The 23,138-nt window shown below is 42.9% G+C and overlaps 3 protein-coding genes across 7 annotated transcripts in view; 2 read left to right on the forward strand and 1 right to left on the reverse strand.

Moving 5' to 3' along the window:
• The window catches only part of raph1b (Ras association (RalGDS/AF-6) and pleckstrin homology domains 1b), a 37,233-nt gene extending 22,745 nt beyond the window's left edge, over window positions 1-14,488 (forward strand). Inside the window, exons 6-18 of one of the 4 annotated variants that reach the window (XM_008427272.2) lie at window positions 636-1,069; window positions 2,173-2,259; window positions 2,838-2,912; window positions 4,761-4,838; window positions 6,586-6,745; window positions 6,831-6,952; window positions 7,179-7,244; window positions 7,356-7,499; window positions 8,449-8,559; window positions 9,338-9,436; window positions 9,524-9,644; window positions 9,728-9,864; window positions 9,947-14,488. In XM_008427272.2, the coding sequence (XP_008425494.1) occupies window positions 636-1,069; window positions 2,173-2,259; window positions 2,838-2,912; window positions 4,761-4,838; window positions 6,586-6,745; window positions 6,831-6,952; window positions 7,179-7,244; window positions 7,356-7,499; window positions 8,449-8,559; window positions 9,338-9,436; window positions 9,524-9,644; window positions 9,728-9,864; window positions 9,947-12,373 (4,061 nt within the window). In that variant the 3' untranslated portion in view covers window positions 12,374-14,488. The remainder of the gene's footprint in view (window positions 1-635; window positions 1,070-2,172; window positions 2,260-2,837; window positions 2,913-4,760; window positions 4,839-6,585; window positions 6,746-6,830; window positions 6,953-7,178; window positions 7,245-7,355; window positions 7,500-8,448; window positions 8,560-9,337; window positions 9,437-9,523; window positions 9,645-9,727; window positions 9,865-9,946) is intronic. The other 3 variants (XM_017302139.1, XM_017302143.1, XM_008427308.2) reach the window with 3 other exon arrangements.
• Window positions 14,489-15,384: 896 nt separating this feature from the next.
• alg11 (ALG11 alpha-1,2-mannosyltransferase) lies at window positions 15,385-18,609 on the reverse strand. The gene is made up of 5 exons (XM_008427226.2): window positions 18,464-18,609; window positions 17,663-17,884; window positions 17,165-17,536; window positions 16,527-17,092; window positions 15,385-16,193 (listed from the first exon to the last, which is right to left on the reverse strand). Exons 1-5 carry the CDS (start codon window positions 18,508-18,510, stop codon window positions 15,910-15,912), a joined length of 1,491 nt encoding a protein of 496 aa, XP_008425448.1. The 5' UTR covers window positions 18,511-18,609; the 3' UTR covers window positions 15,385-15,909.
• Window positions 18,610-18,736: 127 nt separating this feature from the next.
• cpb2 (carboxypeptidase B2 (plasma)) lies at window positions 18,737-22,600 on the forward strand. 2 transcript variants are annotated; one of them, XM_008427237.2, is made up of 11 exons: window positions 18,737-18,926; window positions 19,208-19,283; window positions 19,373-19,497; window positions 19,571-19,679; window positions 19,754-19,855; window positions 20,241-20,345; window positions 20,436-20,546; window positions 21,079-21,169; window positions 21,286-21,488; window positions 21,574-21,658; window positions 21,731-22,599. In XM_008427237.2, exons 1-11 carry the CDS (start codon window positions 18,850-18,852, stop codon window positions 21,952-21,954), a joined length of 1,308 nt encoding a protein of 435 aa, XP_008425459.1. In that variant the 5' UTR covers window positions 18,737-18,849; the 3' UTR covers window positions 21,955-22,599. The 2 variants fall into 2 exon arrangements, with proteins under 2 accessions (XP_008425459.1, XP_008425470.1); XM_008427248.2 differs by lacking the exon at window positions 18,737-18,926 and having other exon boundaries at window positions 19,206-19,283; window positions 19,377-19,497; window positions 21,731-22,600.
• Window positions 22,601-23,138: the final 538 nt, after the last annotated feature.

Raw genomic sequence — 23,138 nt, forward strand, 5'->3', positions numbered from 1 at the left:
TGAGTATGAGTCTCTCGGGATAAATAGGTACTTTTAAATGAGTCACTGCGAGGGGAGAATGAGCGCCGGCTTTGTTCTCCGCTGGTTCAGAATAGAAAAGGCTGACCAAATGAGCAGCGGCTCACAGGAAGCAGTCAGACTCTGTCCAGTCACAGAAAAATACACAAAAGGGTTTTCATGAAAGGACCTCTTGCTCTTTCACTAGGTTTTGTGTTTTTCGATGAATATTAAGAATTGTTTTTCAATTTGAAATTAAAAAAAATATCCCTCCACATCCATATTGGCTTCATTAAGGATGAAGTGGTTGAGTTGATAAAGAAGAGGAAATGAAGTTGTGATCCAGTTTTTTTTATTTTTATTTCTAGAGATTAATTATGAGAGCAGGCTGTTTTCATCCATCCGTCTATTCTTTTATCCATTCATTTAATCTGTCCATCCTGACATCTGTAGTTATATCTGCCTTAAACGTGTTTAAGTTTTGTGTTTTTATAAATGAGATGGACAAAAAGTCTAAAAACTCTACTTGTAAAAAATCCAAAGACGGGGATTTCTGAACATGTCGAAGTTGACTGTTTTTGTGGTATATCACTTCTGTGTTCTCAGTGTTTTTATTTTTTCTTAAACATTTCCCTCAGGAAGCACGAGCAGCAGTGCCAGAGCGTCGCCGGCCAGCACGGTTCGAGGCGGCAGCACCAGCTCCCGACCCGCGGCCTCCAACATCTCCCTGGACGACATCACCTCCCAGCTGGAGAAGGCCTCCCTCAGCATGGACGAAGCGGCGCGTCAGACTTCCTCTTCGTCTTCTACTTCGTCTTCCTCGTCTTCGGTCTCCTCCACAGCTTTGCGGCGCCCCTCCTCCGGATCGTCCGGCGGCGGGCAGCACCGCAGAACCGGCTCGGTGGGCACCGCCTGTGAGCAGGAGGCTCAGTCGCAGCGCTCCAGCATTAATTCGGCGTGCGCCTCGGCTTCCAGCATGGACTCCCTGGATGTGGATAAAGCGATGACGGGAGGAGAGGCAGATGAGCGGGGCAGTCCGAGCTCGCAGGGGCAGAACCAGACCAGCACAGAGGTATGATGTTTGCACAGAAACCAAAAACAAAGCACACAGCAAAATAACCAAGGGGGATAGTTTGAGTTGCATGTTTTTGGTGTGTGTTGTGCATCCTCTTGTGTAATGAAACCCACTGCAATATACAACGTTTTGGATTGCAATGTTAACAGCTTTTTCTGGACTCCTGGAACTCACCACTAAAAAAGATGAACCTCTAAAGCAGTCTTTCTCAAACTGTGGTCGTCAACTTACTGCATGTAAATAAGCGTTTATTTGCTGTGATATGAGCTCAAAGTGCGACAGGTACAGTTAGCTTTCCAAAGAATTGTGTTTAAAAATAATAATAATGGATAAGTGACTTAAGACTAGGTCACTCAAAAGAAAAGCTGACAATACCAGTAGAAAGAAAACACCAGGACTACTTATGTAGTCAGAGAAATTCATGTCTGCAAGAGAAGTTTTCAGTTTCTTGGGGTGAGTTTGCAAAAACTTTTTTTAGACACTGTTACGATACCTATTGTGCTGAGTGCGAGGTGGTGAGCAGTGCTGCACCCCACGTTGACTAACTGCATCTAAACACCTAAAATAAAATAATAAATTATGTTGGGCTTTCCTCGGGCTGAAAGAAAATGTTTTTCTACCAAGCAACTCAATTTTCTTTTTCTTTTATCATGCTTCTAAATTGCAAGCAATCCTAAAATATAATTAACGCACACAACACTTGAAATAAATAAAAAATAAAAATTTTTTGCTATTGTGTTATTGCGGTTATAATTTAAAGTTGGGTGGTCCGTGAATGTTTAATCTTCAGCCTAAAAAAGTTTGAGAAACACTGCTCTAAAGTGTTGGTAAGACTGATTTAATCTGGTTTTAGGCACAGCAAATCTCAGCTTTATTCCAAGCCTGTAGAAGCTCGAAGAAAAACAGGCGTCCAAAGACAAAAATAGAAAAATAAGTCAGGTCACAACAACCATGTTATCTTGCATGTCTCCCTCTCCCTCCTGCATGTGTTCACTTTGTTTCTGTTTGCATCCTTTGATTTACCGTTGGCCTCTTCCCACAAACACACACGCACCCGCTCGCCTGCCTGCCTGCCTGCCTGCACCTTCCGACTTTTCCAGCATGTCACACTGCGACGGGCCAGCAGTAGGCCGGCCAGACGCCAGCTTGACTTCACCTCCCACGAGGGTGAAGTGGACCGGGCCACTGTAAGTTTGCATGTGAGGAGTACAGTCAACTATAATCGTGGAAAATAACTTTTATGGTATTGAAAATGCAGAACATTGTTGTGTGTTCATATTGGGTTTTTGGGAATGTTTTACACCTGTTTAAAAAAAAAAACATTTAGCAGTTCTTATAAAAAAAATCAAATAGTTATTTGTGTATGGATGTGGTTTTCAGATTTTTAGTCCAATTAAAACCCTTTATAGCAGAGCTACGATCGTAATGTTTCAGTTTTGTTCATAAGACAATGAGATATAAAAACTGCTGTAAAATGACGTGTGAAAGCAGCTGAATTGTAAGTGAAACTACATCTGAATTTTCCTCACACTTCACACAGTCTTTCCTTCAGCTCCCACAGCTGCAGCTAACGACAACCACAGCTGCTGAGTGCTTTGTTTAGAGTCTTCTCTCTTTTCCACGCTGCTTTATTTATTTTTTCAACAACAAAAAAAAGAATCACACCTGCAATTAATAAGCCTCAGATAATCATCTGGCACTGACTTCCCTGTATTTTGTCTCTTCCTCTTCTCTTTCTTTTTTGATCTCCTGTTCCTCACCCAAGCATTCCTATCTGGACCGAGAAACCTCACTCATTCTGAAAAGCATAGCTGGGAAGCCTTCTCACCTCCTGACCAAGGTGACTTCCTTTTACACCTCCATGATCGGTGTGGGTGTCTGTGGAGTCTCTGCATGCCTGCTGGGGTGGGGGGGGAAATATCCATCTTTCCGGGTTCCGACACAGTCTGGAAAACTTTGGAATTATATTTTAGTGTTTTCGACGTCTGGATGACGAGAGCATAGGCTCTGGAAAGTTGAATCAGGAAAAGTTTGGTAGTTTCCCATAACAATGTGTCGGAACCCTGATCTGTATTATTGGGGGAAAACCAAGATCGCCATATTCAGCGATCTGCATGAAGGCTGTGATTACAGCATAGTATCGAATTAATTTTTCCTCATTAACTTCACCATGAGTTGGTCTTTATTAAACCTTATTCAGATGCATGGGGGCTTTTGTCTTTGGATCTGTGTTGGGTCTCCTTTCCGTGTTTTTCTGCATGCAGCCTACTGTTGATTTACTTTCTGTTTTATGAGGAAATAATCTTGTCAAGCTAATGTATCAACCTTTCTGAGGTTTAATGTTTCTTGTATCTGTCAGTGTTATGCAGTAGTTTTCTGTTATTTAAGTTTAAACCGGGGCTAGATTTACAAAGTCTCTACCTCAGGGGTTTTTACAATTATATAGAAATTCATCATAAATCAGCTTGTGCAGTCCTGTCACATAAAACAGATCAGTTTCTGTGAGATACAATCCAGTCTTGAGTGGAAAGACATCAAAGTGTGAGGATGCCAAAATTAAAAACATGCAGAAGAGCTCTTGAAAACTGGCTGGGTGTGAACGTGTCAGTAGAGTAGGATCAGAAACAGGAGTTGTGCCGGTGTCAGAGGGTTAAATCTGAGGTTAAACCCACCATGACCTCCTTACTCTGAACGCCGGCCGCTCCGAGTCGGCCACACTGACTCCGACTCCATTAATGTTTGCTTGCTTTGAAGCTACTCATGTGAAAAAAGACAGTCTGGGTCAAAGGGAGGAGGGGGTGGTTCTCGTTTATACCCCTCACCCTCTTTCTGCGAACACATCTGTAGACGTCGTCAAATATTCAGCACCTCATTCACCCAAATTCCGCCGCCGCACATCCCTGCCACTGTGGCTTATCCTCAGGACCGGAGGCTGCCATCGTCTCTCGCCGATTGGCTGGAGGGTCCTGAGAAAGCAGCTCTCTGGTTGGCCAACCCCTTCGGCTCCTACTATATTTGTGGGGATTATGCTCCATCGATTGGGCACGCTCCCAAAGCCTGGCTGCTGTTCTGAAGAGAGGAAGGGAAGAGGCAAGGGGGAGGGGTGTCTTCCTTCCTACTATCTCCCCTTCTTTTTTTTTTTTTGGTTTGTCAAATTGTGCACATTGAGTGCACATGTGAATGTCAGTGAACCCCCACGCCGCCGCAGACTTTTACCCAGTTTCATCGCCGCCGACGATCATGGTGGAACAACTTTACAATGTTTCCCACTTCTTCCGAGGATTTTGTATTTTTTCGGGATTCGTAGATGCTCTTTGAAGTGTTCCTGCATCAATCTGCAGCCTCGCGCCCTTTAGGGATCTTCTAGCATTGTTTAAGAGGATCAAAGGAAGCTGCAGCAGCTTCCTTTGAATCCAGAATGATGGAGTGCCACGTTTGAGGGAATGCCACAGCTGCAACCGCAACGATTCACATCAGTTATATAACATATTAATTACACAAGTGTAAGCGTTGCTAACCTGTAGAATGGAGATGATGGCATCTTGCTGGAGAGGGCAGGTAAGCTACGAAAATGGAGAGAAAAATCCTTACGTGGTTTGTGGCATTTCAACTTTTAAAAAAGGCTTAAATTGGAACAAACCATGTGTGTGCCATGATGGATTAAACATGTTCCTGTGTGTCCATCAAGGAGGAGCAAGCCGCCAAGATCAAGGCAGAGAAGATCCGTGTYGCTCTGGAGAAAATCAAGGAGGCGCAGGTCAAAAAGGTAAATGCGTTTTTTTGTTTGTTTTTTTTTTCCTGAACACTTTCAGACTCGATCGGTCTTCATGAAACTCCTACAACCTTATGAAATGCTCGTTGTCAGATACACTTTTGAACTTCATCCATGGCGAGGCAGCGAAGCGCAGGGAAAATAGGTCAATGCAGTGTTTGATTGTGGAAGCAAGAAGTCGGTCTGTGCAKTGAAAGACAATGCAGCGATTTTCCTTTTTTTGTTTTTCCACTTCCACCGTAACCTGCTCTGTTGTTTGACTGGACGGCTGCAGCCTCTGTCTCCATTTATGTGTCGATACTGGACTCCACATSAATGAACCGACTGTGTGAGGACAAATGCATTTTGCAGAATGGYGTTCCWATGTTTTTAATATGTGATGAATGGGTGAAGCCCAGCAGKGTTCCAGCTAACAGGGCTCTCCTCTGACACGACCAGATAAAGGGAAGCTTGGTACAGCTGCAACATGAGCTGCAGTGATTCGCTGAATGCATGCAATTCCATCAGCTTTGTTGTATTTGAATTAAAAATTCCAACATTTCTCATCAACTTTTATGCAGTAGAGATTCAGAATGGGGGTGGGTTGGTTTGTATTCTGAGAAATGTAGGTCAGGCTCCCCATGTCTGAGGCTCCGTCGTAGTGCCTTCACTGGTTTGGGTTTCAGCTCAATAATCCTTATTGTCGTAACGACCGGGTGAAGGGGTYRGCAAAACAACAACCGGAGGCGTCGGGRTGCAGTTATTGGCTTCATCGGTGGGGATTCAGCGATGGGAGTTAAAACTTGCCTCCAGATATTGTAAAGTTTTAATCTCGTTAGGTTTCAAAATTTGTTTTTCAGGCACTCCTAAAGTCTTTGTTTTAATAACTTTTTCCAGGAGTAGAGATGTAGGTGTTGTCAAGCTACAAAACAGAATCAWATATTGCAACAAAGACAAAAGAAGTTAATATTTTAGCTTTTAAAATTAGCACTTAGCTTGGCAACCTCTTGCTTTTTAAATGGGTAGCAACATTTTCAAATTCAGCATCTTTGTGAACAGATGGACACTAAACGCTGTGTAATGCTCCTGTTATGGAAAGTCTTGCTCTCTCTCGCATTCACGCAGCCTGAATGAACTGTTTGAGTTTACAAATGGCAACTTTGTAAATCAAGGTTGATCAARCTGAATATAGTCCAAGTTCAGTCATATGCTGACCTTTCGGTGCGTATCTGTTTATCTGTGTATAACAACAAACTGGTCAGTCAGACATGAGGATAAAACGGTACTTTTTGGAAAGAGGGATTTTATTCATGTCAGTAACTGTAAAATATGCAAATATAATAATGCATCACCTTTGAAAGAGATTAGATCCATAACGGCTACCAAACAAACAGTTCAAACTCAAATACAAATGTTTTTTGTTGCTCGTTTACCATATTTTCCCTCCACTAAACTTTCCATCAGTGTGCTTGGAGCAGCCATATTTTATAGCATCAGAATTTGGAGCTTACCAACTAAAGTGTAAGTGTAAGCTGTCAGCAAACTGTCTGCTSMACATTTTTTTAGCAGTTAGCAATTTTAGCATTTTCATCATGATTATTTAGGTTGTAACATAACATTTCTGCTTATTGGGCTTATACATCAACATTTAGTTAATATTCTGATGTATTTAGTTGAATATATCTGATGTCTGTATTTTATTGGTCACAAAAAGCAATAAATAGCTTTAGTAATTGTTTCTAACGCTCCTGTTCTTTCTCAGCTGGTGATTCGGGTCCATATGTCAGACGAGAGCTCCAAGACCATGATGGTGGATGAGCGGCAGTCGGTCAGACAGGTGCTGGACAGCCTGCTGGATAAGTCTCACTGTGGCTACAGTCCGGACTGGTCTCTGGTGGAAACCATTACGGAGCTGCAGATGGGTAAGCCAGCAGTCCATCCCTACTCAAATGAGCACGCTTAATGATGTTGATGGCAGGTTTTGTGTTGCGCCGTGATCTTTTCCAGAACGTATATTTGAAGACCATGAGAACTTGGTGGAGAACCTGTTAAACTGGACCCGGGACAGCCACAACAAACTCATGTTCATCGAGCGCATCGAGAAGTACGCTCTCTTCAAGAACCCCCAGGTGAACGCCCATTAATCTGCTCGTGCCGCGCACGCAAAACACATAGTTTATGCATGCTGAGTGCTTACGCAGCTGCCAGTCAGGGAGGGAACTTGAAAGTAGGTCAAAACTCTAAAGCGAGTTGAGGTGAATAATTTATTTAACGTAAGACGAGGTGTGTTTCCAGCTTCACTCCCCCTCCTCTTTGTCATCGACTCACTTTCCTGTTCCCGTCAATCCCTTTCAGAACTATTTGTTGGGGCGGAAGGAGACGTCAGAGATGGCTGACCGGAATAAAGAAGCTCTACTAGAGGTAAATCCACGCAAAACGACCTTTGTTTTTGTTTCTACTGCTGGTAGAAGGAAATGAAAACAGAGAATKGCACTATTTTATTTTATTCTTTTTTTCATTTTTGCCTTTCAGGAATGCTTCTGCGGTGGATCGGTGTCGGTGCCAGAGATTGAGGGGATTCTGTGGCTCAAAGAGGATGGAAAGAAGTCGTGGAAAAAGCGTTACTTCCTCCTCAGGGCTTCAGGGATCTATTATGTCCCAAAAGGCAAAGCAAAGGTCAGCTTAGACTTGTTTACCTCTGACCCACAGTCTCTCTGTCCTAGCAGCATTATGAATAATCCTATGACACAACATATTTTTGAGGCCTCTACATTTCTAATAAAGTTAGCACTTTTATGACTATCAAAAGTGRTGCTAGCAAATTTGGAGATGCACAAAAAAACTCTTTGTCCTCAAAACTTTGTTAAAGTGAGATTCCAGAAAATACTAAGGCCACCACTTCTTTAACACCTTGTTACATTCTCCAGAAACCTGCTGTACTCAGTGAAAATGTTGCCAAGTATTTTTGGACATTTTGTATGAAAAAAAAATTAACGGGAGGAAATTTTCTGTTTTATGATAATTACATAATTGCAAAAAGCCTTATGTATCAGTTTTAAAAAAGTCGAGCAGTGTTTCGAATTTTGAACAGGTTCACTTGGAAAAATGTAAATTTTATATGCCAGACTTTGAAGGGTTAAACAGAAATGTGAGTTGGGATCATGAGAACCAGATTCACAGTCTGCTCTGTGGTATTTCCTGTTGTGTGCTTAATCACTTTGAAGAACAGTTGCAACAAACAACACATGCCATTTATCATGTACGGTTCTAGATCTGAAGTGCACATGTGCTCTTATTTTTGTACGCATGTGTGCAACGTGTATAATTCCCTAAATCATCATCTTCTAACCTTTTTCTCCCTCAAAAACTATCTTCTTGACATCTAAAAATTTAGAAACATGCTCTATGTTCTAAAGCCCCCATATAGTCATCATTTAACTAGTATTTTGTGGAATTCTTTCTGAATTAGTTGTAATCTAGATTACAATGTCGTAATGTTCAAATTTCTATATGTATTTTTCAAAGTGATAGGAATTATTTTACAAATTCTTCACTTAACAGTTTTTTGTTGTTGTTATAATTAGAGAAATACGCATTAATAATGTTGCATCTTGTGTCTCTGAAGGCGTCCAGAGATCTTGTGTGCTTCCTGCAGTTGGATCATGTTAATGTGTATTATGGACAGGACTACCGCAGCAAATACAAGGCTCCTACTGATTACTGCCTGGCCCTGAAGGTAAGAAAATCACTGACCTTTGTAGATAGTTGACAGGTATAGAAGAAGCTCTTAATAATCAACACTTTTATATATAATTAGACCTACAGAAAAATATGTGCTTTATTTGTTATAGTGTTCAAGTGTGCTTTGTTAGCAATCAAAACACATATGTGTACACCTTTACAAATTTTCAAAGATGAAAGAGAATTAATTATTGCTACCCATACGTCAACTGGAACTGTGAGCGTTGGTCAGATGAAACTAACATAAARCKTTTTTTGCCACCAAACGCTCCGCTTAAGAGTTAAAGTTTGATGTATAAGTAAATCAAACTTTATCTATAAATGTGGGGRRAAAAGTCTTTACAGATGTTTAAAAAAAATACAAAATAACTAAAAGCTACTAGAGAGAMACATTGKAAATATTCAAACTATGTAAACAAACTASAAAATTACGTTATTGTTAAGGAGAAGATAAAGTATTAAGAGAGAAATAAATAAATCAATTAAAGAGGATGAAGAGGCGTGAAAATGTAGTTGTGTAGCTTAATAAGAAAAACATTTAAAAAAATTGATTTTCTAACCTTACGACCAGAGAAAAATTAATCTCATTTGAAATCTGGATTAAAATGGATAAAAAAAATGGGTCTTTCAAAAGTATATCAAATCCTGATTCCTTCCGATTTTTACTGAGCAAAATTCAGATTATTTACGGGAAATATTTTTGTCCTTTTATGTCTTATGCAASCTGTAGCCACTAGATGGGGCTGTTTATTTATTTTTATTTGCTTTATCAGCATCCCCAAATCCAGAAGAAGTCCCAGTACATCAAATACCTTTGCTGTGATGATGTTAGGACCCTGCACCAGTGGGTGAATGGCATCCGCATCGCCAAGGTGAGTCCAAATCAGTTCATTTTGGGCAATAAGCTATGTTTTTATATGTATTTTCATAAATGACTTGAAGTATGTGTTTATCTATAGTATGGCAAGCAGTTATATGTGAACTACCAGGAAGCAATGAAGAGGACAGAGGCAGCCTATGATTGGTCATCTCTGTCTACCTCCAGCATTCGATCAGGCTCCAGTTCTGCCAGTATACCTGGTGAGTTTATTTTCTAATCACAGACTCCACTGATAATGCAGCATGAAGTTAAAACCAAGATTMTTGTGTTTGCATCCTGTCAGAGTCCCAGTCCAATCATTCAGGTCATTCAGACAGTGGAGTGGACACAGCCTCCTCTCATGGCCGGTCCCAGAGTGTGGTGAGCTCCATTTTCTCTGAAGCCTGGAAGAGGGGAACCCAGATGGAGGAGAGTTCTAAAGTATGACTTTCTGTCCACAGACATTAAAATGTATGTTAAATAAGAGATTGTGATTTATTTATTGCCAATATTTGCTCAGCAGACCAGGATGGAGGCGTCGCGTGGATCGACGCATTCCTCCCACAGCCACCGGCTTCACAGCCAGCATTCAGTGGACCACCCCATCCTCACTCCCCCTCCACAGCAGCAGCAGCAGCAGCAGCAGCAGCACCACCCACCTCAGCCATCTTTAACGCAACAACCGACATTGATCCAACCACATCAGCCTCCGTCACCTCCCCAGATGCTGCCACCTCCACCCCCAGAGATTCTACAACCTCCACCTCCGCCACCCAAGTCTCCAGAGCCGCAGCCCAGCATTAGTTATGATCAGCAGGAACCAGCTGCTGCTCCCAGTCCACCTCCACCCCCTCCACCGCCACCCCCTCCACCTCCTCCACTGCCTCCAGTGCAAATAGTGTCGCACCACTCGCCGGCCCCCACCATGTACAAGTACAGCACCATCACCCGGCTGCAGAACCAGAAGACTTCTCTCAAGCTACCGGCGACGGCTAAGCAAGTCCTGCCTCCACCTCCGACGCCACCTGCGCAGGTCATCAAGCCCAACGTAAATCACATTGCTGCAAGGACCAACGTCCCACCTCCTCCTCCTCCTCCACCTCCACCGTCAATGCCAACCCCGGGGTCCGCGATGGCGGTTTTGCGATTTGGCCCTTTCAACCCGGCTGCTCCTCCCCCCTTCATCCCACTGCCTCCTGCATTGCACGCCAGCAACATGACATTTCCTCCTCCTCCGCCTCTGCCTCCACCTGTTGCACCAACCCCCATGAGACAGACTGTTCACGCCAGCGGGCTGCAGCAGGTACTAAAGGAGCGGTTTCCCAGTCCGCCACGAGAACTGCTGTCTCACAACGGGGATCTTGAGGACTCCCCACCGCCTGCTCCAGCACCACCACCACCACCTCCGCCACCTCCACCGCCACCCCCACCTCCTCCTCCACCACCCCAGCAATGCCCAATACCAGCACAGTTTCCGCCTCCTCCTGGACCCCCCAGAGCTCCACCCAAAACCTTCACTCCTGGTTTTATACCTCACACTGCACCCAAACCCATGTCCCCAGTATCACCATTCCCTCCTGCTCCAACTCCCCCACCTCCGCCCCCACCACCTCCACCCCCTCCTGCACCTTCTCACCTAAAGAAGCAGCTCAGCCTCCAGCAGGGTCACACCCACCCTCCGCCTACCCTCCCCAAGCAGCACAGCCTGACTAAAACAGTGAGCGTTTCCGCGGGAGCTGCACCTACCATGTCTTTGGTGAAGCAGTTGGCAAGTCAGTTTCCAGGAGCTTCATCTCAAGTCAACCATGCTGAGTACCCTAAAGCCCCACTGTCCCCTCCAGCTGTGAAAACGAAACCAAAATGGCAGCCTGGCGGTAACCAACAGCTGCCGTCTCCAGAGTTCCCCCCTCCTCCAGGAGAGGGCAACAACAGCTTCCCTGCACCACCGCCCCCGCCTCCTCCCCCAGCACCTATCACTGGCCCAACGCCCCCGCCTCCGCCTCCAGCACCCATCACTGGCCCAACGCCACCTCCCCCGCCTCTTCCCTCTGGAAACATGGGCTCTCCATTGAAGAGATCGCCATCTGGCTCCTCCAGTTTCGGTGGTAAGAAGCCCCCTCCAACTCCTCAGAGGAACTCCAGCATTAAGGCCAACTCGTCAGCCTCTTACGAGGAATCCAGGAGGAATTTGCTCAGCAAGTTTGCTCCCCAGGGCAATAGCACCCCGTCTTCCCCTTGTCCCGTCTCCTCCTCCATTGGATCTCCTTTAAAGGATCCTTCAAATGGGCCTCCTGCACCTCCTAAACCAGGAAAGCTCAACCTGTCTAACCTACCTTTGGCGCTTCAAGCTAAAGTAAGCCAGGCCAAACAAGCAGGTGGTGACTTTCCGTCTCCTCCACCCGAGTGCGCCTACTTTCCACCTCCTCCCCCTGTCTCTGAGCTTTTCCCTCCTCCACCGCCTCCAGGCAATGATGTCCCGAGGGTAGCCGTGGTAAACCCTCAACCCCAAGCTCCCCCTCCTCCACCGCCTGTCTCCCTTGTTAGCAACTCAATATGGGCAAAGAACTCCCTAAAAAAGACTCCTCCGCCCACCCTAGGGCGGCGAAGCAACACTACCCCGGAACCGCCTGGGATATCTCCACCTCCGCCCACATCTCCAAAAGGTAGCTCAGGTCAGCCCAACTTCCTGGCAGATCTCAGCCAGACTTTGAAACGCAAGTCGGTGGGTCGCCAGGCTCCAGGCCTCCCTGGCAAACTGGACCCAGCAGGGACCATGGACGACATGGCGCTGCCTCCGCCACCCCCGGAGCTGCTACTGGACCAGGGGAAGCAGAGCAACGGAGGAAACGACGGCTATATGTCCGGAAACATCTCAGGCTATGCAACGCTGCGAAAAGGACCACCACCCGCACCGCCCAAACGCGGGGACGCAACCAAACTTACCGGATAACGTTGAACTCTGAGATCAGGACACAACGCAGCTGGCTGAACAGACGTTATTACCTAAATGGATATGAAATCCTGAACTTCTTAAATTCTCTTGTGATCATTGATGAATTGGTGATCTTGTATATACAAAAAGCCAAATCCGACCACCGAATCCAAACAGTGCATTTTGTAAAACAGTACCAAGACTGTTAAGACTGGACCAGGTAAGTATGAAGGATCCAGGTCTGAGCCAAATCATGTTTGCTTTCCTTTTCTTTTCTTTTCTTTTTTTATTCCCATAAAGCTATGCCACGTACTGGATACAAACAGAGAAACGGATTGGAACCACATGTTTCTGCTTTGACCACTGCATGAACCACATGTGATAACAGGCTGGAGTTGTCCTGGGTTGAGTGTGTGTCTCTGTGTGTGTATGAATGAGAGGGAAACATGCATTGTCTGCATGCATGATTACATATATTGGTGAAGTAGTTGATCATTATGGAAGGCTGCCATGTTTTCTTTTGTATGAAATAATTTAAAGACTGATGAATTTAACATTGTTTTGTTTTTGTTTTTTTAACGCTGGCCAACAAATTTTGCCTAAACCGGAGAAATGTTTGGTCACTTCAGCATGTAGGATTGAGGCGAATATAAACAAGAAGAAAGGAATTCTGCTACACTAATGAATCTCCAAAAAAATTGGGAAAAATTCAGTTTCTCGGAAAATTTGAATGTTACATAAGACAAATAAGAGAAGGATTTTAATACAGAAATATTATGCTATATGCTGAGCATCTCCACAATTGTAATCCACAAATGCTAAAGGAGCTGGCTCTATCCAAAGATTTTTAAAGGAAAGTTGAGTTCTGCTATGTTTTATCAAATCCAAAATCGGCACAGTGGTACTTCATGCTGGTTGGTTTTCATTTCAAGCAGGACTTGGCACCACCTGAACTCACTTGACATAAAACCGAATGGAGATTCTGTGGAGTTCTATCAAGAGGAAGATGAGACAATAGAGCCAACAATGCAGATGAGTTGGTGGTCATTATCAAATCAATCTAAACCTCCTTAACTTATGCAAAAGTCCCAATCAAAGATTGAAGTATTACTTAGCAGTACACTAACATTTCTGAATTAAAAGTTCTTTTTATTGCTTTTATGTAACATTTCTGCAACCTAAATTTTGGGTTTTAAGCCATAAGCAAAATGAACAAAAATAGATAATTTTTTTGTGTAATTTCACTTTCTGAACTTACTGAAGTAAGCTTTTGGATGGTATTCTAATGCASTGAGAAGCAYCTGTAGTATCTGCAGAACTTTCTCAGTTCAAAATTCATTGATCTTTTTACAAAAATGTAAATGTAAAGGAAGCCTCATTATGAACATCTTGGAAAAACTTTTTTATTATTATTATTTAATGCAAAATTAGGAGGAACTGTTTAAATGGAGGTGGTTTGTTTATCTGTGTGAGTTCCTTGTGTGTTGGCTTGATTTTTGGACCTCATCCCACGTCACCACTGGTTCCCAACGCCTTTTGAAATCTGGAATACAAACTGGAATCTCATCTTAGTACACACTGAAGGAGACGTATTCGCCTGGTTAATGTACAGAGCATTACACCGTGTATTTAATAACCCACCATCAGACTTGCATTAGACCGAATGTGCTTTGAATCCCGTATTGTTTCTTCATGGTGCCATTGCTGCTTAAGCCGACGGCGCACAAGGACAGCAGTGCCTAGAAAGCGGAGCATGAAGGGGTTTCCTTGCCTTGCAGCAGTACTTTTATTTTCCGGGTTCTTGTGCTGTCCATGAAGTCCCCCATTCCCCACGTGTCCTTTTGTGCCATGATGACATATCAGTAATATTTTCACATAATTTAACTGGTGTTTTAAGCAGAGGGAGTTCGTGCCGGTTTCCCTGCTGGTTGCCTCCGCTGAAGGACTTCAACATGCTTCTCATTTGTCTGAGTCGGCATATCTTAAACCACCTTGACGGGACGTTTGCTAGAGTGCAGTTTGTAAGCTATTAATGTGGTAAAGTGTGAAGTAAAGGCAAAGAAAGTTGAAGTCAATGTTTCCTCTTGCATATAAACTGAAAATCCCAATATACATGTTCAAACCAGACCTCAACCCCGTCTCAGAGTCCTTATTTGTTCGCATCTCTTGGCTTGAAATGCAGGCCTACTCCGCCCTCTAGTGGCCACATTTTACTCTACACCCTGTGGATGAGATGACTTATTGTAATCCAGCTACACAATCCTGAAAATCGAATTTAATATGACGTGAAAAAGTTTCATGATGTGTGGAGTTCAACAATAAAATGTGGTAGAAAATATTTTTTTAAAAATTGCATTAACACATTAGCAGAGGAGGTAATTGTAGTACTCGTTTTCCTTCAGTGTAAATATTAGTTTTAATTCTGGCTCAACACTTGGAATGTTTTCTGCTATATATGTTTTTACCTATTAGATTCTGTCTCATTACTGCATAGAGATTATTCAAATAGTGTAGAAAATAATCTAAATTAACTTCCAGGGATGCAGGATTATCGTATTTATGTTTAGTAATTATATTAGAAATTTCTGTAAAATAAATATGAAACAACCCTTAAAAAACAGTTGTTTCTGCAGGATACTTTATTTTTCCAAAGCAAAACTAAATGTTATCCAAATATCCAGAATTGTTGATAGTAAGACTGTAGACAGGAAAGATCTCCAGTAACAGTCAATCTTGCAACAAATGTAAAGGCCTCTGACAGAAGACTGTTGCTGGATGACATGCTAACAGTTCAAATCGGGAAGCCGAGACGTTATTTCCTAGCAACGTCCTGGATGACACCGTCAGTGTCGCCGAGAAACGCTTATCCACCTCATTTGTTTTTGCCGCTCCTCTTTAAGTCTGTCTGGGTTATATGATTAGAAAGAGAGTTCAGAGTTCCAACAGTGGTTGGAGAATGTAAAAAGTATATAATCCTGTGACAGATGAACCTCTTTCCAGAAAGAACAAACCATTCAGAGAGAATCAGCTACTTTATAATCAACAGTGTAAATTGCTTTATTGTTTTACAGAAACCTTGGAATATTTTTTTCTACGATGTACTGAATTTAAAATAAACAGGGCAAAACAAAAAGGTAAAACTAAACATACTAAAGCTAGTTCCAGTGCTTTGTTTACTGCAATACAAGATCTTTTAAACTGATACATGAACATAAAATCCTAATGCACACGGTATCTTTGTTTTATTCACATTTAATATTAATAGACAAATATTTTTTTGTAAACAATTACTTGAACCCTCTTTTTCCAGGTTTTAAAATCAAGGGTAATTTGTTCCTGCTGAGAATTTTACAAAATGTACACTACAGACGAAAACGTCCAACATCACACTGCAGCTCCTTATGCGCCTAAATACCTCACTGTAACAACAGCTTCTACACGAGACAAGTGATTTAATTATGTTTGACACCAGTCCTGCACGAAGCCATGAGTGCATTAAGGTGAAGGTGCCTCAGCTGGGACTTTTAAAAACAAAAAAAAAAGACGAAAGCTGGTCATCGCTCCAGTGTTCCCATCAGAGGCTCCATGGCTGCCAGGAAGCAGGCTTCAAACTCCTGATCCGAGAAGCGTGACACCGACTGGCGTGCGTTGCGTCTGATCTGCAGGCGGCTGTCAGGCGGCAGAGCCAGGATCTTCTCTATGGCTTCTGCGTAACTGTCCTCATCTTCTGCCAGGAATCCGGTTTGACCCCCGTCGAAAGGTCTGACTATGTCCAGCTTCGGACCCCCCGACTTATGAGCCAGGATGACCTTCCCTGCTGCCATGCACTCCACAACGCCTAGAAGAGAAAACAGTAAGCGCACGCTAGTCAGCACAAACCTAGCTATATTTTAGCAGCTAGTTTACCAGTAGCCACAACTGCCTCGAATGCAGTGAAGATGTGTTTGCAACCTAGTTTGGCATAACAGTAAAGATTAAATAGTCCTGGCACAACAAAATATAAGACTTGCGATTAACAGACTTGCAGCCAAATTATTATTTTTAATGAACTTAATACTTTTAAGGCATTCATTTTAGATGCACGATATTGAGGCCTTTTGAGGACGTGCTGACATTTTGCATGATCACTTTGAAGACAGTGATCAAAAATGTTTTTTTTTTTTTTTTTTACCTATTCCGAAGTGTTCGTTCCACATGGTGTGCAGACCAATGGTGGCTTCGCTCATCTGCCTCTTCAGCTCCTCGAAAGATACGTTCAGTTTAAATTCCACCCTGTCTGCGACGCCAAGCTCCTGGCAGAGTCCCCGGAGCATGAGAACTCTGTCTTCATCTTCCTGGTTCCTGCATCCGCCCATCAAGACGAGCTTCAACCCCTCCCTGAAGCCCGACCTCTCCCTCCTTCTATCCAAAACCTTCTTGAAGGCCCCAATCTGCAGCCGGTGATCCTTCTCTGGCCTGAACTGGCCGATGGAAACGATGGAGTGGCACCTCCTGTCCCCGTCCTCCTCCAGCGGGATGTCCAGGAAGGCGCCGACGTCGCAGGGCGGGTACACCACGCTGGTGCGGTTGGGGGAGCGCCACAGAGACAGGATGTGATCGAGGGTCCAGGAGGAGTTGACCATGATGACGTCGCTGCAGGAGCCGGCCATCCCGTAGAGAACGGCGAAGAGGCAGTAGTAGACCAACTTAAAGGCGCTCAGGAACAGACTGTTTGAGATGAAGTCTGGGTTGTTGAACCTGAAACAATTGCACTTTTTTAGCTCAGTGCATAGAAAGTTTGGCAGTTTGGCAGAAGCAGGTAGGCATTACCTTGGGTTCCTCTCCCTCACCACAGACAGCATGTCAGTGCTGATGGTGGGGTAGTGAACGTAGCTCCCAACGCTGCATCCCCCCAGGTAGCGAAACAGCGGCAGGGTGAAGGCGTAACCCATGGAGTCGATGTAAAGGTCAGGGACCAGTTCGGTCAGGGCCTCCCATCCCAGGAAGATGGACCCCACGCTCTGTCCCAGCAGGGTGAAGTGTGGAAACAGACCGGGCTCCACCAGGACCCGGTGCTGCAGGAAGACGAAGCGGACCGGCCGCGGCAGCACGATGTTGAAGCGCTGACGGGCTCCCTCCAGGATCTGCTGGCCCGTCACGCCCAGGTCCCCGGTGTACACCACAAAGTTGACGTCCGCGTACCTGCAAACAGCCTGGTTGCGTTAAATGCTAAGGGCAGCATTCATGAAATAAAAACGCAGAATTCAGCACTATCTTCTTTACATTTTATCCCACTGAACAACTATATCTTTTAAATTTCGATGCTACCTGCTTTGCAGAGCCCTGATAGCACACCAGAGCACCCTCTCTCCCCCGCCACCAGCGTTGCAGTAAGGGTGGAAAAACGCCACCGTGGGACGACCTTCCCGCGCCCGCCGAGCATTCCTGCTGCTCTGCAGCCAGAGCCGGACGGCCAGCACCAGCAGGACGAGGACAGCGACCAGCAGCACGCACAGAAGCAGCAGCGGGAGCAGCAACCTCCACAGCAACCTGAAACAAAGACATGCACTGTGTGTTTGGCTCATCTTTGTTTGCACTGCATTGGATGCAGAGTGGTTCACAGGTAGAGAAAAATCGACGCAAAAAGGTTTGAAAATATCCATCCGGTCCAAAGTTTCATAAAGAAAAAAGTTAAAATTAGTTTTGCAGCTGCATGTTGCAATTGTTTTTTTTTATCAGACTGAAGACTATATACTCATCTGCAGCTAATATTGAGCAAGCTCTGCGCTGGTGGCAACACGATTCTGTTCAATTCAGTTCAAAACGTATTTATCTTTTAAGGCTATTCTTTCACCATTTAAATCAACACACAAACACTGTCAGAGTTTTTGGTCTTAACTTTGCAACAGGAATACAAAACTAGCATTTTAACGGATAGATTTCACGAATTAAAAGCTTGCATATTTTTACAATTGGAATGGATTAAACAGACTAATGATGCGTAGAAGCAAACAATATAAATATTTTACTGTTTTCCCATTATATTTTTCGCACAAAGTGCCAGTATAGTTCATATTTAAATTCTTAATTATTTTATCCGCCTATTTTAGCTGTTTGTTTGCATCTTACCTCGTTATTTCACACAAATACACCACTAGCTGATCGTGAGCCGACATCTTTGAGTCAGCCTGGTCCGTGCGTCACAACCGGTTCAGCTCTGCTCCCCTCATTGAGTTAACTGTCTGGCGCCACCAACAGGCGAGGTGGTATCACTGCGTCAGCGCTTCAGTGTGAGCCGAGTTGAAAACTGAAACAAATGTGTGGATTATTTTACATATATTCAGATTACTCAGCTTTAAATGACACTGGTTAATAACTACTTAAATAGTACTGCTTCTGCTGATCTCTGCCCTGCTCGTTGTTTTCTCAAAGGTAAAGTTTACTTGAACAAACACAGATTCAATCAATAATTTTGTACCTACCCCCACAGTTTGGACAGAGCTTGGACATTCATCATGACGACTCTTTGGGTGTTGTTTATTTTTTTAAATTTTGACCTGCTTCTAAAGACAGGACAATGCACAAAAACAAGGTAAATAGCTTTAGTTGTTTTGAAAATGTATGCATTTTATTTCTACAAGCTATAGAAAATAACACTGTCAGACAGGAACATTCTTACGTAATCATAAGGAGCAATGATGAGTGACATACATTCCTGTCAAAGTATTACAATTTCATTCTGCTTTTGTGTTTTTGTCTCACTTAAATGTCTTAGATCATCAAACAAATGTTATTATCAGACAACTATAACCTGAGTAAATGTGAAATCCAGGTTTGTTAAGTCGATGGGTTTTTTTTTTACATTTATTTCAGTGGCCAAGTTTTATCAATCACCCCTAACACTCAAGAACAAGTGGAGATTTTGAAGAATGTGTCCACCCAGTTCGAGGTAGCACTGTTCTCATCTTTACTACCGTTGACTTGCCTCTTGAGGTTATTTTCTTTCAGTAGACGGCAATGTTGGACATTTTCTCTCAGACAGGTTTATGGCAGCCCGTCTCACCTCACAATATCAAAGAGCTAACACAAGTCCACCTCTACGTTCCTGGGAACAGCTCCGAGACGGTCAAGAACCTGCTGCAGAGACACAACATCACATACGAGTATGTCGCTCCTGTTGTAAAGTACAGCTGCTTGTTTGTGTCACATTTGACCGTGTTGAAATCTTCATTGTAGAGTGATGCTACCCAATGCTGACGAGATCATTAAAATGCAGATGAGGAACGACTCCGGCGACCCAAGAAGCGGCTCCACGTTCTACTACAGATATCACACTTTAGAGGATGTGAGACTCTGTGGGAGATCCTAACTCAGTATTTTATTTATTTTTCTTTTAATAACTGAGCTATTCTGTTGTAGATCTATGACTGGATTAACAGAACAGCCAATGACTATCCGGACAAAGTTAAAGCTATTCTTGTTGGCTCCTCATATGAGAAAAGACCGTTGTACGCTCTAAAGGTAAACCTTTACATATAAGGTTAAAACATGATAAAACCACAAAAAACTCAACATTTGACTATAAATGTTTTTTTCAGTTTACTAAGTCTTTTTCTTTTATATTTTGTGTGATACATGCAGAGAGAGAGAGAGTTTTAGGGGTGGAAGTAACTGTTTCCATGGAGATTTAGTTAAAACCTAGTTATTAAATGTGCTYAATTTAAGTTAAATAAAGTTTTCATTGTGAGATGATGCTACTGTCACAGAAGTTAAACCTTTTTTTTTTTATAAAATTCTTAACACATCTTCACAAAGCGGTGCATTTAAGAGCAGAGGGTTCCATRTCTCTAATAATTTGAAGTGAGTCTGAGACGTCTGGAACCAAGGTTGCACTTTTGTGTTTCAGCTGTCTCTAAATAACAGACCAAACAAGAAAGCCATGTGGATCGACTGTGGGATCCATGCCAGAGAGTGGATCTCTCCTGCTTTCTGCTTGTTTTTCGTCCACTACGTGAGCATGCTTTATTTACAACCCTCCCCCCTCCCAAAAACCTATCTAAGTGTTTTTGTTCTAAGAGCCAGCTGCTCTTTTCCTTCACAGTTGCTGTCATTTTACAACGTGAACACCGAAATCACTCAGATCCTGGACAACATGGACTTCTACGTCCTGCCTGTCATGAACCCAGACGGATACAAATACACCTGGACAAACGTAAGAACATCTGGAACATGTATTGTTTGCAGAGTCTCCTCAACAGCTTCTAGTAAACCGTTTGTTTTTTTGTTTGTTTGTTTTTATTCTTGCCACACTTCAGTAAGGCTCAGATTTTTTGTGTGACACCTGAGCACTAGGTCATTGCAGCCCCTCCAGAGTTTTGCAACTCATGCTCTTAGTTTGTACGGTTGAGTTTTTCGCTACAGCAAATTAGATCTCTTCAGCAATGTTTTCTGKTTTTTAATTGTCTCTTTATTGCTTTATCCTTTTTTAGTTGGATTCTACATCCATTTAGCCCTCTTTTTGAACCTTCGCTTAATATTTCATTTAGTGTTTTTGTTGCAACTTTATTCATTCTTATGGAATATTTTCTTTTACCTTGAACCATTGTGTACTTTCCAGATTTTTCCACATTATTTATTGTGATTTAGGATCTAGTTGCATCACGTGTCTCTGGGGTGACTTTATGTTTGAGAATGCCTGAGAATTTGTGCGAAAAATAGTTTGGTTTTTTTTCTCTTTACCTCAGAGCAGAATGTGGAGGAAGAACCGTTCCCCCCAAAATGGTACGTCCTGCATCGGAGTTGACCTGAACAGAAACTTTGACGCCAACTGGTGCAGTAAGTTCAGAGAAATTCAAATCCCTCTTATGTGTTACAAATAAATGTAAAAGAAAAAAAAAGAACACATTATTTATTTACATTATTTATTTAGTTTGATCATCTGTTTCACTCAGCAACAGGAGCCTCTCCTGATCCCTGCAATGAAATCTACTGCGGCCCCTTCCCTGAATCGGAGCCGGAGTCTCAGGCTGTCGCCAACTTCCTGCGCAGCCACAAGGAATCCATTCAGATCTACCTGAGCATCCACTCCTACTCTCAGATGCTCATCATCCCGTTTTCCTGCACCACGGATGAAGCTGAGAATCACAGTGAACTGGTCTGATTCATTTATTTCAGCTGAAATATAAAATCCCCAAAATCCTGAAACCATATGGATTTTTGTTTTGTTCTTCTTTTTATAGTACGAGATGGTCAAAACAGCTGCAGATCAAATCAGGAGATATTACAGGAACACCTACACATATGGAGCAGGAGCACAGATAATTTGTACGGAATATTTATTTGTTGACCTTTGACTCGCTGAAGGGCACATATGACCTTTACCTTTTCTGTCTGCAGACCTGGCTCCCGGTGGCTCTGATGACTGGGCGTATAATCTCGGCATTAAATACTCCTTCACGTTTGAGCTCCAGGACCGTGGCAGATATGGCTTCCTGCTGCCGCCATCCCACATTCAGGGCGCTTGCAATGAAGCTCTGCTTGCAGTGAAGACCATTGCAATGAAGGTCATGGAGAAACCCCAAGCTGCAACGGGTTCCCGTCAAGCTGGACCTGCAGCTTGAGTTGTGAATTTAAATGCTTTSAGCYGTTTTTGAGTTACACCTTCTGTCTCTGAATATGCGGAAGCATCACAACATTAGCCAAAATGTACAAAAGCGTTGGAAAATGTTTATATCTACAGAAAGAAGTGTCGCCATACGTGAGGAATTCAAACCTATTTCACAATAATGGATRAAAATAAATAAAGTAAAGAAATATATGTAACTCATTGAAGTTTGTTTTCTCCCCTTTTTAATGCAATTTTATTATCTTTYATATGCATACATGACTTMATGRTGGATGGGTCTACTGGTCCCCTGTTCAGTGATAATGTGTAATTTTTTTTTAGCAATAAATTACATTTATTTACAGAGTAATAAACCAAAATTGAATTTCTCGGAAATTGAGAAATTTTCTGAAGGATTTTTAATAAACATGTTATGATTTCTGCCTTGTCAGTTGATCAACACTCATGGATACAAAGAGTCGTTTTTCAGAAAACTGTCTGAAGTGCTGCACCAAAACAAAAATGCCCAACCCTACTTAAAAAGTATGCCTACATATTACATTAAACACACTTTAAAGGTGCCTAAAMGACATACTTCTGCATATGTATCAATTAGTTTTATTTTGTAATCAGGTTACTGCGTGATGAAGACTTCTGCCCAGGTCCCTCTTGAAAATGAGATCTGGATCTCAATGGGGTTCACCTGGTTAAATAAAGAAAATTAAGGCAAACTTTATTAGCCTAAAATTTACACTGAGATGTAATTCCTTCAAGATACATTTACCTAACGCTAGAATAAATGAAATGCACATTATGCAGCAAAGGAAATTAGAAGATCAGACATATATCCATTATGGAGATGATCGGTTTTGGACGGGCGATGTGCCCCTATTGCATAAACAATACTAAAGAATGACTGATATCATTAACAATACAGGGAAGAATTTTTTAGTTATCTAGCTTTGCTAGCAAAGTCATTAGCTAGCAGCTAGCTAATATCACAACAACAACAGCCTAATGTCTGTATGATAAAATACTGAATCGATAGATAAGAACAGTTTCTCCTCACCTGGTTGTCTCCTCCCGCTCAGTAGTTCTTCAGAGAAAGGCAGACGCAGAGGCCTGTCAGTGTCCGTTGCATGTCATTACCTCTCTACTTAATCCGCCACTCCGAGCTGAAGCAGAAACAATACAACGTTC

The sequence above is a fragment of the Poecilia reticulata genome, linkage group LG2 (assembly GCF_000633615.1).
Source record: "Poecilia reticulata strain Guanapo linkage group LG2, Guppy_female_1.0+MT, whole genome shotgun sequence".
Taxonomy (NCBI): domain Eukaryota; kingdom Metazoa; phylum Chordata; class Actinopteri; order Cyprinodontiformes; family Poeciliidae; genus Poecilia; species Poecilia reticulata.

What these genes read in the sequence shown, in the direction of transcription:
- alg11 (XM_008427226.2), bottom strand. Translation starts at nt 18,510, where the DNA reads ATGTCGGCTCACGATCAGCTAGTGGTGTATTTGTGTGAAATAACGAG. An exon ending in TATTTGTGTGAAATAACGAG is followed by an intron (nt 17,885 to 18,463) that starts GTAAGATGCAAA and finishes TCTTTGTTTCAG; the next exon opens with GTTGCTGTGGAGGTTGCTGC. An exon ending in GAACGAACACTTCGGAATAG is followed by an intron (nt 16,194 to 16,526) that starts GTAAAAAAAAAA and finishes TTTCTCTTCTAG; the next exon opens with GCGTTGTGGAGTGCATGGCA.
- cpb2 (XM_008427237.2), top strand. Translation starts at nt 18,850, where the DNA reads ATGACGACTCTTTGGGTGTTGTTTATTTTTTTAAATTTTGACCTGCTT. An exon ending in GATATCACACTTTAGAGGAT is followed by an intron (nt 19,680 to 19,753) that starts GTGAGACTCTGT and finishes ATTCTGTTGTAG; the next exon opens with ATCTATGACTGGATTAACAG. An exon ending in CTGAGAATCACAGTGAACTG is followed by an intron (nt 21,489 to 21,573) that starts GTCTGATTCATT and finishes TTCTTTTTATAG; the next exon opens with TACGAGATGGTCAAAACAGC.